General features: G+C 43.3%; 1 protein-coding gene across 2 annotated transcripts; it reads right to left on the reverse strand.

Moving 5' to 3' along the window:
- Nucleotides 1-4030: 4030 nt before the first annotated feature.
- Nucleotides 4031-9500, reverse strand: LOC119270261 (putative disease resistance protein RGA3). 2 transcript variants are annotated; one of them, XR_005134018.1, is made up of 4 exons: nt 9108-9500; nt 8659-8929; nt 4586-8547; nt 4031-4448 (listed from the first exon to the last, which is right to left on the reverse strand). XR_005134018.1 is itself a non-coding variant. In XM_037552253.1 (3 exons), the coding sequence occupies exons 1-3, from the start codon at nt 9409-9411 to the stop codon at nt 4836-4838; spliced, it is 4287 nt and encodes a 1428-aa protein (XP_037408150.1). In that variant the 5' UTR covers nt 9412-9500; the 3' UTR covers nt 4488-4835. The 2 variants fall into 2 exon arrangements, 1 of the variants encoding a protein (XP_037408150.1); XM_037552253.1 differs by lacking the exon at nt 4031-4448 and having other exon boundaries at nt 4488-8547.
- Nucleotides 9501-13903: the final 4403 nt, after the last annotated feature.

Raw genomic sequence — 13903 nt, forward strand, 5'->3', positions numbered from 1 at the left:
TACTGGGCCGTGATCACTTTGGGAGGTGATCACGGGCATATACTATATACTTTACACTGTTACATTACCTGTGGTACTGTTCGGAGTTGGGGGCTGAAGGGGCAGGTGGCTCCATCCCGGTAGAGGTGGGCCTGGGTTCCCGACGGCCCTCAACTATTACTTGTGGCGGAGCGACAGGGCAGGTTGAGACCACCTAGGAGAGAGGTGGGCCTGGCCCTGGTCGGCGTTCGCCGATACTTAACATGCTTAACGAGATCTTGATATTTGATCTGAGTCTGGCTACTGGCTTATACGCACTAACCATCTACGCGGGAACAGTTATGGGCACTCGACGTCGTGGTATCAGCCGAAGCCTTCGTGACGTCAGCGACTGAGTGGCGCGCGCTGGATTGGACCGTAAGCCTGCTCTTGTATTAAGGGGGGTAGTTCTGCTTTCGGCCGCGTATGCAACGTGCAGATGTGCAATGGGCGATGGGCCCAGATCCCTGCGCCATAGGATTTAGACCGGCGTGCTGACCTCTCTGTTGTGCCTAGGTAGGGCTGCGACGTGTTGATCTTCCGAGGCCGGGCATGACCCAGGAAAGTGTGTCCGGCCAAATGGGATCGAGCGTGTTGGGATATGTGGTGCACCCCTGTAGAGAAGTTAATCTATTCGAATAGCTGTGATCTTCGGTAACAGGACGACTTGGAGTTGTACCTTGACCTTACGACAACTAGAACCGGATACTTAATAAAACACACCCTTCCAAGTGCCAGATACAACCGGTGATCGCTCTCTCACAGGGCGACGAGGGGAGGATCATCGGTTAGTGTTATGCTATGCGATGTTACTTGGAGGACTTCGGTCTACTCTCTTCTACATGCTGCAAGACGGAGGCTGCCAAAAGCGTAGTCTTCGACAGGATTAGCTATCCCCCTCTTATTCTGGCATTCTACAGTTCAGTCCACATATAATAGCCTTATTCCAGTTGATACCAATGCATACATATGTAGTATAGCTCCTTGCTTGCAAGTACTTTGGATGAGTACTCACGGCTGCTTTCTCCTTCTTTTCTCCCTATCCCTTCTACCTGGTTGTCGCAACCAGATGTTGGAGCCCAGGATCCAGACGCCACCGTCGACGACGACTACTACTACTCGGGAGGTGCCTACTACTACGTGCAGCCCGCTGACGGCGATCAGGAATAGTTAGGAGGATCCCAGGCAGGAGGCCTACGCCTCTTTCGATCTGTATCCCAGTTTGTGCTAGCCTTCTTAAGGCACATTTGTTTAACTTATGTCTGTACTCAGATATTGTTGCTTCCGCTGACTCGTCTATGATCGATCTCTTGTATTCGAGTCTTCGAGGCCCCTAGCTTGTAATATGATGCTTGTATGACTTATTTTATTTGTAAAGTTGTGTTGTGGTATCTTCCCGTGAGTCTCTGATCTTGATCGTACACGTTTGCGTGTATAATTAGTGTACGATTAAATCGGGGGCGTCACAACACCCTACATTGAACCTGGTCTATTTTTTAACATTCTTGAAACGACCCCAACTTTTACGAGCAGGTTGGCACGCCTTGGTAGGCATCCATCCATGTTTGAACAATTTTCGACATGTCTGGCCATTTATTGGCCTTTTTTTACCAAGAAACACCAGAAAATGCAAACTTTATCGAAAAGAACGTGCTTCCAAATGGGGCCTTTTGGGCTTTTAACATGCTTTCAAATTTTTGTTCGCTCTTTTTAGAAAACATTTTTATTTTGGCATTCTGAGAAATTTTGAAAGGTACGAACATTTTTTTAAATCATACAATTTTTTAAAATGCTAATATTTTTATTTTATGAACAAAATTTTAAAATGTCAACAAATTTTTGAAAGCATGAGCAGTTTTTGGAAAAGAAAAAATAAAATAAAAACAAAAAATGAAAAAGAAACAAATAGCAAATAGAAAAATAAAAATAAAAAGAAACAGTGGGAAAAAGACTGGTTCTCTACAGTAAACCGATCGCTGATGGATGGGTGCTATAGTCCGCGTTACCTAGTTAGATACGGAAGCCTTCAGCTCGTGTGGCTAGCGACAAGTGGTCAGCAGTGGGAGTTACATTGTTCGGTCCCATGCACTGCCATTCTTTTTCCAGTGAGTTTTTTTCCTATTTCCACGCGCGACAATGAGGTGGCTTAGTCAGACGGTCTTCTGTGCATGGTGCCATCTATTTGACGTTACTCTTCGAACATACGGAATTTCCTATTTGCCACATGTTGTGGCAAAAAACCAGGCAATCACACACACAATCGTTGAATTGGCCGGCCCATCTGAGCGTTTGAGCGACAGTATTGTGAATCTTCTGGAAGATTCTTGGCATTTTTTGGGAACTATCTAAAAGGTTCCTAAACCGATTTGTCGTATTTTTTCAGCTATAGTTTTGTTTCTATTTTTTGCATTTTTGTTTCTTTTCTGATTTTCTGTTTCCTTTGGAATTTGCTGATGTGAACATTTAAAACAAATCAGAATTTTGATTTTTGTTCTCATTTTTTAATTTGTTCGTAATTTCTAAATGTGCTCCAAATTTTCAAAAGAATGTTCTCATTTTCAATTATTTTTTACAGATTTAGAAAAAAAAATCGTGCATTAAAAAAAGTTCATGGATTTCAAAAACTGTACAAGTTTTCAATTTTGCTTTGGAATTTCGAAAATGTTTATGTTTTCAAAAAAAATCACAGAAATTAAAATGTATTCATTATTAAAAAATTCACAATTTTCAGTGAAGCGTTCGAAAATTAAATGTGCCGCTTCTTAATGTTTATAAAATGCTTGCGCTTGTTCACTAATCTGTTGGGTGGCTCGTCGAGTGGCTAGCAGCATTATTACACAACGCTCTGGTCGCAAGTTCGAATCCCTGTCAGCGCGTATACAGCATATACGTGCAGATACATACCAAAGTGGGTATAATTTGTGAAATGATCCTATTGCCCTTTATAGTTTTGTGAGGAGGGGTGTATCCAAGCGGAATAGATGACCATCATTTCTCCAACATACTACCTGGCAGTAAAAGTTGGATCTCTGTTTTTGTTTCAAGCTACCTGCAAGATCGCTATCGCCTGAGCTAGGAGAATAAATACCTTGGCCAATATTAAGTTTATTCCACCGGAGGGTATTTCAAGTCGAAATGCACGGCTGATACTATTTTTGAAACCGAAAAGGAGAAGAAAAGTTTACCACGTGGCTGAATTCTTTTTCCAACAAAAAGGCGGTGAAATGGAAATTGACTCAAGATGCCTGTATGGGTTCTCTCTCGTATTATTATCGCTCAGGGCTGGCTCCTAATAGTAGTCCTTGTTGACATTGCCCAGAGTAAAACACCCTGTTTCAGAACCATGAATCTGCACTCCTTGCTCCATAGCCGATAGCACAAAGTACCACTGACTCATAGGCACATTGCATGGAATCAGGCCGATTTATTTCATGCCGGCAAGGCAGCGATTTCTAGTCATTTGCATGCAATGCAACAGACTTTGGCCGGAACAGCAAGGTCTTGAATTCCAGGCTCGATATTAAGAACAGGTGACAAGAAACTTGAGAGTTACAACACGACGTAGATACACCGATTATCATGACAAAGACTTCACTACTACATTTTACTCAAACCGGAAGCCAAATACTTCCTCTGTCGCAAAATAAGTGTCTTAACTTCAGTATAACTTTAGTACAAAGTTATACTAAAATTGAGACACTTATTTTGAGATGAAGGGAGTATTTATAAAGTACTTAAGTGTCATTTTCAGCGAAGCAAAGTTAAGGTAGGAATTAAAATTAACATTATAATAGGGCAATCCAGTGACATAGCTGCTGATTGATGTAACAAAAGGAATACTGATCCTTCTATAGGTTAATATTGGCTCAACATGTTCTACAGTGTTCTGAGAGCTAGCTTACTAAATTTAGAAGCAACTAACACCAAAAAAAAAGTCTTCTACTTCAGGTGGAAGGAATGATTCAATACAAATTGGAATATCTGAATTCAGAAATTTTTCAGTCTACAAGATGACATAAGTCCAGTTTGAATTTCCAAGCTGTACTTCGTTAACACAGCATTATCTCATTATGAGAAAGTTGCCTTACATACATACAATTTCATCATTTAGTGGAGATAAACAAAAGCTCCCAAGTCGATTGTTAGGCATTCAAGCATTACAAAACAAAAGCAGATCCACATATTTAGATCAAAAGGGCTCTCACCCCGATTCCATTTGATGAAACCACACCATCTAGTTTACAATTACAGACTGACCTACTGGGCCAAAAACCGTTGACTGCTTTCAGTTAGCATGGCAACAATAATAGAGCAAAAATTACCAGTTTTCTTCCAGAAATCCGAACGTGTTAATAGCAGAGATTAGATTATGAGACACCAGTCATTAATATGAGTGCTTGAGGATGAGATTCTGGTGTGAAATCAAAACTCTGCAGAATAAGACAAGTACTATTTGATACTCATAAGAGTAGATAAATATGTCTAGCATAATTTATTTCTTCAAACATAGGTTATATAACAGGTCGCCCAGGAGAAACAGGGATGGCCTGAGCACTCTCTCCAATACCTTATAATTATACGGTATATGTCATGATCCTAAAGATGGTTACTGCATCAACAATATGTTCAACATCTTCAAATGCTTGCAGAGAGACTGCTCATTTTAGCACGACGCTGAGTTATGTCAATTCTCAAGATAACATGATCAATGGTAGAACAGTTGTAAACCTAGCGGTGAGCTGTAGCACATATCCCCAAACAAGGACACGCGTCTTGAATCTTGAAAGAAGATGTTTCTGCATCGCCCTGCGCAAAATTCAGTCATTCATCACAACCCTTAGCTTGCCTCTTGTTAGCGATTCACACTGTTCTCTTAGCTCAGTACTGCAATCGTATATCACTAGCCTTTCCAGCGAAGATGGGAGGCCCTTCTTAGGCAGCCTTGGGATGTCATCACAACAAACGATACTCAATGTCTTGAGGGAAGGAAGGCTGTGCAGTCTCACAGGAAGATGTACGAGGTTGAAACAATCATCAAATTCAAGGTTTTGCAGGGACCTGAGGAGCAGTAGCGCTCTCTCTTGCTCATCTGTTAGTCTTGTCCCTCCCTGTTCCAGCTTCTCAAGTCGTAGGCATTGGAGGCAAGTGAGGCCATTGCACAGTGACATGGTAAGGAGAGACAAGTCATCAATGTGAAGACTTTCGAGTCGAGGGCCCAGCTCATAGTGCCCCGACAAACGTTCCAAATATGGAGGCAAGCCAGGGGAGTTGAGTAGGGCCAAATTCCTGAGGTTCACAAGGGATTGCAAGCCCTCTAGTGCGATGAGTGATTCACATTTTTCAATTCTCAGATCTTCCAGCGACCTGCAGGAATGCAACTGTAGAGATACCAAACTAGGGTTTTCTTGTACTTCCAAATTCATGAGGTTCACAAGGGATTGCATTCCCTTTACTGTGGCAAGCTGTTTGCATTCACGAATTCTCAAATCTTCAAGCGACGTGCAGGAATGCAGCTGTAGAGATTCCAAGCCTGGGCTTTCCAATACTTCCAATTTTTTGAGACAGGTGAGATTACCCATGAAGCAGAGTGATAGTGTTTTGTGGTCATAATGACTGATCACAACTTGTCCAAGTGGCTGCGGAAGAAGCCATGTTCTGTTTGCCTGGACATCATTTCCGTCATTATGCACCAAGGATGAGAGCAGCCCAGGACAGCATCGAATTATTAGCTCCTGCAGGGAGGTAAATCCAGCAAAGTCTTCCTTCTTCCCGTAAAATCTCAAATAAGGGCTTCGAGAAATAGCTATCTTTTCTAGAGAGGAGGTGAGATTTAATGGAATGCACAAAAGTCCATCTGGACCCCAGCTTGATGAAGTCTCTGGGGCTGAGATAAAATTTGGTTGACTGTTCTCTTCCTCTTCAATCTGTAATTGTGTGAACTGAGGGCAGTCATTTAAGCACAATTCCTTCAGGGTTTGCGCATGTTGCAACATCAAAGATAACCACTTCCCTGTTATTCCTGATGAACTAATATAGAGACTTCTGAGACACCGGAGGCCAAACCGATATGCACCTATCGCATATTCATCAGTAAGCTCTGGCCGAACATCTGAAGAGAAAAGTTTTCTGCACCCTACTATACGGAGATCCCTTAAAGAGAAGAGCTGATTAAGACTTCGAAATGAAATAGATGTTAGGTTTCCACAAAATGATATGCTCAAGGATTTTAGGTCCCCCCAATTATGGAATGCCAATATTTTTCCATCCAATCTCAATGTCTCACCGGAATTCTCACCAGATCGACTATTTGGAGAAATTTCTAGTTTTTCTGTGGACGATCCCTCCATCTTCAGAAGTGTTGGAACTCCGTCGATGTGCAGTCTAGAAACATTAGTTGAATGTGGTAGGAGACACGGCATCAGTAAATGAGGACAATTGATTACTGTGAGTACTCTAAGACCAGGCAACCATAGCTTCCACCCAGTTCCGTAGTTATGACCTTCAAACAATGACGGCTGCTCAGCAAAGTTATGACCTTTCTCAAACAGATCGAACACCTTGAGTGCAGGGCAGCTCCGAATCTCCAGTACCCTTAAACTAGAGTTCAAATCCCCTAGGGAAGTGCAGGTACATCTCTCCAACTCTGGCATTTCAACTAAAATCAGCTCCTGCAATGACGGAACTGATACTTCTCTAATTTTCCGCAGGTTGCTCAACTTGATCGTCGTAAGAAACGGAAGTCTTTCCAGAGATGGAAATATAAGCCTTTCACCACAATCCTCTAGATTAACCATCCGCTCAAGGGTAAACGAAGTATCACGGCATAAGCCAACTTCTAATACTTGAAGGTGGAGAAACTTGCTCAAAACTTGAGGTAAATCTCCCGGCCAAACATGAGCATCCTGTAGGTTTAGATACCGAAGATGTGTAGGATTTACCAAACCGCATAGGAAGGAATGAGACCCGGCAGTTGCAGATACTTGTAACAGACGCAAATTGTGTGCCTTCTCAAATACTTGTTGGAACAATTGGGAGTCGTACTGTCCAATTAAGACCAATGATCTCAAATTTTTAACTTTTTTCATTGTACTTCGCAATATCTCTTGAAACTTCTCATCATACCAACACACACGACCAGTTACTATTGACAAATGTAGCACAGTTGATGAAATTTCATTGCACTGTAGAGCATCCAAAGTTGCACACTCAGCTCTTGAAATTACCCTTGCGAAATCATGCATAAGAGCACACATAACATAAGTAGTTTGATTGTTTGAAGAGTAGCCTACTTCAATCTGCTGAAAGAAGCCCAGGTTCACTAAATTAGTTAGATAGAGTCGTCCTATCTCATCCAATCTCATACCTGAATGACTACACTTAACAAATCCCTGTGAAATCCAAATACGAACTATCTCCTCAGCGAGAAACCGATAATTGCAAGGGAATATAGCACAATATGAGAAGCATTGTTGTAAATGGTAGGGCAGTTGATCATAACAAAGCTTCAAAGTAGGCATAATGCCTCTTGTGAGTTGCAGGGATTTCCAATCTCCGTTCTTCAGAATGTTACTCCAATGTTCACTGGTAAGATGCTGTCTTAATAATGCCCCTGCAGTTTCTGCAGCTAGCGGGTTTCCTTTCAACTTTTCTATTATCTGCCATGCCAAAGTCCTAAGACTACCTTTCACTTCATAGTTCTCATCACCAAACACACACGCTTTAAACAATATCCAAAAATCATCTTCTTGCAAACCAGTTAACTTAATTGGTTCAACCGTACCTCTCCTTTTTGCAACAGATGGTTTTCTAGTTGTCACAAGTATGATATTGCCTTTTGCATTGTCAGAATTGAAAGGGGCTAATAGTTGGTTCCACTGGAAATCATTCATGTCATCCCAGACATCATCTAAAACAAGTAGAACCCTCTTTGATTTAATATAACCTCTCAAGACCTCCTGAAGCCTGGCAAAGCTGTACAGCCCTTCATGTGTTCCTTGGGAGACAAAATCCAACATCTCTCTTGAGATTCTCGTTTCATCAAATTTGTTGGACACTGAAATCCATATCCTATGGTCAAATTGACTTTCCACGGATGGATCGTTGTAGACCAGTTGAGTAAGGGTTGTCTTCCCAACCCCACCAATGCCTAAAACAGCCAGAACAGTTACACTGCTAGATAATTTGTGTCCTTTTACCAGCCGTATGATTTCTGCCTTCTCATAATCCCTCCCATAAACTTTTCCCTGAACAAGACTTGATGTTCTACGGTGTGGATGTTCTACATGTTGATTTGAACTTGCACTAGAGTCTGATCCAAGTATCATCAGAGCCGCTCTCACATCTCCTCGGATGCCTTGCAACTGATGAGTTATGTCTTTTATCCTATTGGAAAAGGTGTCCTTATCCCAAGTGTATGTGTCGGATCTGGTGCCATGTTTTGGCTCCTCAGCCTCAACCCCTCTGATGTTTCTGGTGGATGAAATACCATCAGTTGCAGTAGAAGTAGCACTTGCAGTAGCATCACCAGTGCTGCAATAAGAAAAAAAAGATGGTGGATTGGCTGTTAGAACCACCGTAGATGTATACAGAAGACTCTTAAAATGTGCTGACAACCAATGAAGATATAATTTTCTCAGTTACCTTGAAGGTTCACTTGCTCCACGTTTCTTCTTACAACTTTTACTCTTGAGATGCTTGCGCAAAACAAGTGTCCCCTTGTCAGCTGTGCACACAACCATGGCACGACAGTGTTTACATCTTGCTCTGACAGGCCCTCCATTTTCATCGAACTCCTCGATATCAAAGTGTCCCCAGGACTCGGACCGTAATCCGTCAACACTGCCACTCTCAGTCGATCTCTCTACTTGCAGTGATCCATGTGTATCCGTTTCGTCAAGGTCGTGCCTTGTGCCTGTACCACAAGTCCACAAGAAAATATAAAACATAAATTTAACTCTCGAGCTATTTGTCTATATGTTCGGAGTATACTTGATTTCCTTGTATGAATGAAAGATTTATTTTTTTAACAAAGACATTCGAATAGAAGAGGCAGAAAAAAAAAAGAACTTGGATGGATCTAGGGGGCTTACCTCCTTCCAATTCCAGCTGCTGCTGGAGCCTCCAGTAGTCGAGCTCGTCCACCAATTCATCCGCGCCGTAGAGCAGCTCCCTGATGCGGGCGAGCGATCGGGCCAGCGGCTTGTTCCCGATCGCCCTCCCCTTGACAGCAGAGACCACCATCTCGACTCCCTCGACCTCAGATCTGAGCCTCTCGATGTCATCCGCGAGCCCAGCCCGACGAATCCAAGCATCGAGCTCGCCGCCAACTAGGAGGCTGGCATAGATGGCCTGCACCAGCCACCCAATCGCAGCCTCCAGCGAAGTTTCTTCCATCAGATCCAGCAGGGAAGCAGTGGCTGCGGCCTGCGGGTCGGTGGAGCAGAGCACTGAGTGAGAGCAGAGGCAGCAGTATGCAGCCGGGAGTCTTTTTTAATGGAACTACTACGAGGTTCGTTTGTTTATTCCCTTCATTCGCATAATGTAGTGCTTATAGATTTTTTTTAAAGTCAAACTTCACAAACTTTGATCAAGTTTGTGAAGAAAAATATTTACATCTAGAGTGTGAAACATATATCACTAGATTCATCATAAGATGTAGTTTCACATTATATATTTTTGGTATTGTAAATATAAATATTTTTCTCTACAAACTTGGTCAAAGTTTGTAAAGTTTGACTTCTCAAAAAATCTATAGGCACTACATTATGGAACGGATGGAGTATGTTCCTCTCGACAAGAAAAAAGCCTTTGGGCTGTCGTGTGGAGCACGGATCGAGACCTCGCTGTCGCCGTTGCCCGACAAGTTTTGGGCCGAATGTCACAGTGAATATTTTGTCGTTGTCGCTGTTGACTTTCGAAGCAAACATGTTGGTTACGTACTCGAAGAAAGAGGATGAATTGTTGCATGATGCGTGGTTGGCCACAAGTGAAGTTTCAAGGCATGAATCATAACTAAACATTTTGGGTAAGTGTGCATGTTTGGTTCAATGAGCACAAGCACTACGCGGCCTACAACATGAAGGTGATCCATGGTCATGATATGAGGTCACTATTCCATCGATGGCACACTATTCAAAATGCCCTCAACAAGTATTGCAGTGCATATGCATAATTGCAAAGAGGTGGCAAAGGGCACGTCATTCGATGAGTTCATAAGTTTTGCTTCTTGTTTCTCTACGTGTTAGCCATTTCATTGATGATCAATATTGCAACTTACTATCATGTCATTGTCGAACACAGACATGCATGGGCGTTGTACCTACGACGGAGTGCAAACCCTTCACAGTGATGAAACTCAATGGCCGTCGCTACTAGATCAACCAATGCCCATGAAGAAATTGTCGGGGAACGTAGCATAAATTCAAAATTTTCCTACGTGTCACCAAGATCAATCTATGGAGTCATCTAGCAACGAGGGAGGAGTGGATCTACATACCCTTGTAGATCGCGCGCGGAAGCATTCAAGAGAACGGGGTTGATGGAGTCGTACTCGTCGTGATCCAAATCACCGATGATCCTAGCGCCGAACGGACGGCACCTCCGCGTTCAACACACGTACGGAGCAGTGACGTCTCCTCCTTCTTGATCCAGTAAGGGGGAAGGAGAGGTTGATGGAGATCCAACAGCACGACGGCGTGGTGGTAGTAGCGGGATTCCAACAGGGCTTCGCCAAGCGCTGCGGGAGGAGGGAGATGTGTCATGGGAGGGAGAGGGAGGCGCCAGGGCTTAGGTATGGTTGCCCTCCCTCCCCCCACTATATATAGGACCAAGGGAGAGGGGGAGGGCGCAGCCTTGCCGGACAAGGGGGGGGAGGAGTCCATCCTCCCCAAGGCACCTCGGAGGTGCCTTCCCCCTTTAGGACTCTCCCTTTCCCTCATCTCTTGGCGCATGGGCCTCTTGGGGCTGGTGCCCTTGGCCCATGTAGGCCAAGGCGCACCCCCTACAGCCCATGTGGCCCCCGGGGCAGGTGGCCCCACCCGGTGGACCCCCGGGACCCTTCCGGTGGTCCTGGTACAATACCGATGACCCCGAAACTTGTCCCGATGCCCGAAATAGCACTTCCTATATATAATTCTTTACCTGCGGACCATTCCGGAACTCCTTGTGACGTCCGGGATCTCATCCGGGACTCCGAACAACTTTCGGGTTACCGCATACTAATATCTCTATAACCCTAGCGTCACCGAACCTTAAGTGTGTAGACCCTACGGGTTCGGGAGACATGCAGACATGACCGAGACGACTCTCCGGTCAATAACCAACAGCGGGATCTGGATACCCATGTTGGCTCCCACATGTTCCACGATGATCTCATCGGATGAACCATGATGTCAAGGACTTAATCAATCCCGTATACAATTCCCTTTGTCTATCGGTACGATACTTGCCCGAGATTCGATCGTTGGTATCCTGATACCTTGTTCAATCTCGTTACCGGCAAGTCTCTTTACTCGTTCCGTAACACATCATCCTGTGATCAACTCCTTGATCACATTGTGCACATTATGATGATGTCCTACCGAGAGGGCCCAGAGATGCCTCTCCGTTTACATGGAGTGACAAATCCCAGTCTCGATTCGTGCCAACCCAACAGACACTTTCGGAGATACCTGTAGTGTACCTTTATAGCCACCCAGTTACGTTGTGACGTTTGGCACACCCAAAGCACTCCTACGGTATCCGGGAGTTGCACAATCTCATGGTCTAAGGAAATGATACTTGACATTAGAAAAGCTTTAGCATACGAACTTCACGATCTAGTGCTATGCTTAGGATTGGGTCTTGTCCATCACATCATTCTCCTAATGATGTGATCCCGTTATCAATGACATCCAATGTCCATGGTCAGGAAACCGTAACCATCTGTTGATCAACGAGCTAGTCAACTAGAGGCTTACTAGGGACATGATGTTGTCTATGTATCCACACATGTATCTGAGTTTCCTATCAATACAATTCTAGCATGGATAATAAACGATTATCATGAACAAGGAAATATAATAATAACTAATTTATTATTGCCTCTAGGGCATATTTCCAACAGTCTCCCACTTGCACTAGAGTCAATAATCTAGTTCACATCGCCATGTGATTAACACTCACAGGTCACATCGCCATGTAACCAACATCCAAAGAGTTTACTAGAGTCAATAATCTAGTTCACATCATTATGTGATTAACACTCAATGAGTTCTGGGTTTGATCATGTTGCTTGTGAGAGAGGTTTTAGTCAACGGGTCTGAACCTTTCAGATCCGTGTGTGCTTTACAAATCTTTATGTCATCTCCTAGATGCAGCTACCACGCTATATTTGGAGCCATTTCAAATAACTGTTCTACTTGGAGTTATTCTAAATTGTTGCTCCATTATATGTATCCGGTATCTCTACTCAGAGCTATCCGGATAGGTGTTAAGCTTGCATCGTCGTAACTCTTTACGTCGAACTCTTTATCACCTTCATAACCGAGAAAATTCCTTAGTCCACTAGTTACTAAGGATAACTTTGACCGCTGTACTGTGATCCATTCCTGGATCACTCTTGTACCCCTTGACTGACTCATGGCAAGGCACACTTCAGGTGCGGTACACAGCATAGCATACTGTAGAGCCTATGTCTTAAGCATAGGGGACGACCTTCGTCCTTTCTCTCTATTTTGCCGTGGTCGAGCTTTAAATCTTAACTTCATACCTTACAACTCAGGCAAGAACTCCTTCTTTGACTGATCCATCTTGAACACCTTCAAGATCATGTCAAGGAATGTGCTCATTTGAAAGTACCATTTAAGCGTTTTGATCTATCCTTATAGATCTTGATGCTCAATGCTCAAGTAGCTTAATCCAGGTTTTCCATTGAAAAACACTTTCCAAATAACCCTATATGCTTTCCAGAAATTCTACGTCATTTCTGATCAACAATATGTCAACAACATATACTCATCAGAAATTCTATAGTGCTCCCACTCACTTCTTTGGAAATACAAGTTTCTCATAAACTTTGTATACACCCAAAATCTTTGATCATCTCATCAAAGCGTACATTCCAACTCCGAGATGCTTACTCCAGTCCTTAGAAGGATTGCTGGAGCTTTGCATACTTATTAGCATCTTTCAGGTTTGACAAAACCTTCCGTTTGTATCACATACAACCTTTCCTCAAGAAAATCGTCGAGGAAACAATGTTTTGACATCCTATCTGCAAGATTTCATAAATAATGCAGTAATCGCTAATTTAATTCCAACAGACTCTTAGCATCGCTACGAGTGAGAAAGTCTCATCGTAGTCAACTCCTTGAACTTGTCGGAAAACATCTTAACGACAAGTCAAGCTTTCTTAATGGTGACATTTACCATCATTGTTCGTCTTCCTTTTAAAATCCATCTGCACTCAACAGCCTTACGACCATCGAGCTATTCTGCCAAAGTCTATACTTTGTTTTCATACATGGATCCTCTCTCGGATTTTATGGCCTCGAGCCATTTATCGGAATCCGGGCCCACCATCGCTTCTCCATAGCTCGTAGGTTCATTGTTGTCTAGCAACATGACTTCCAAGACAGGATCACGTACCACTCTGAAGTAGTACGCATCCTTGTCATCCCATGAGGTTTGGGAGTGACTTGATCCGAAGTCTCATGATCAATATCATAAGCTTCCACTTCAATTGGTGTAGATGCCACAGGAACAACTCTTTGTGCCCTGCTATACACTAGTTGAAGTGACGGTTCAATAACCTCATCAAGTCTCCACCATCCTCCCACTCAATTCTTTCGAGAGAAACTTTTCCTCGAGAAAGGACCCGATTCTAGAAACAATCCCTTATTGCTTT

This window comes from Triticum dicoccoides, chromosome 3A (genome assembly GCF_002162155.2).
Source record: "Triticum dicoccoides isolate Atlit2015 ecotype Zavitan chromosome 3A, WEW_v2.0, whole genome shotgun sequence".
Lineage (NCBI taxonomy): Eukaryota > Viridiplantae > Streptophyta > Magnoliopsida > Poales > Poaceae > Triticum > Triticum dicoccoides.

Bases quoted from the DNA above. Each gene is read 5' to 3' on its own strand.
- LOC119270261 (XM_037552253.1), bottom strand. From the start codon at position 9,411: ATGGAAGAAACTTCGCTGGAGGCTGCGATTGGGTGGCTGGTGCAGGCC. The intron at 8,930-9,107 runs GTAAGCCCCCTA...CTTGTGGTACAG, and splicing joins GCAGCTGGAATTGGAAGGAG to GCACAAGGCACGACCTTGAC. The intron at 8,548-8,658 runs GTAACTGAGAAA...TTCTTATTGCAG, and splicing joins GGAGCAAGTGAACCTTCAAG to CACTGGTGATGCTACTGCAA.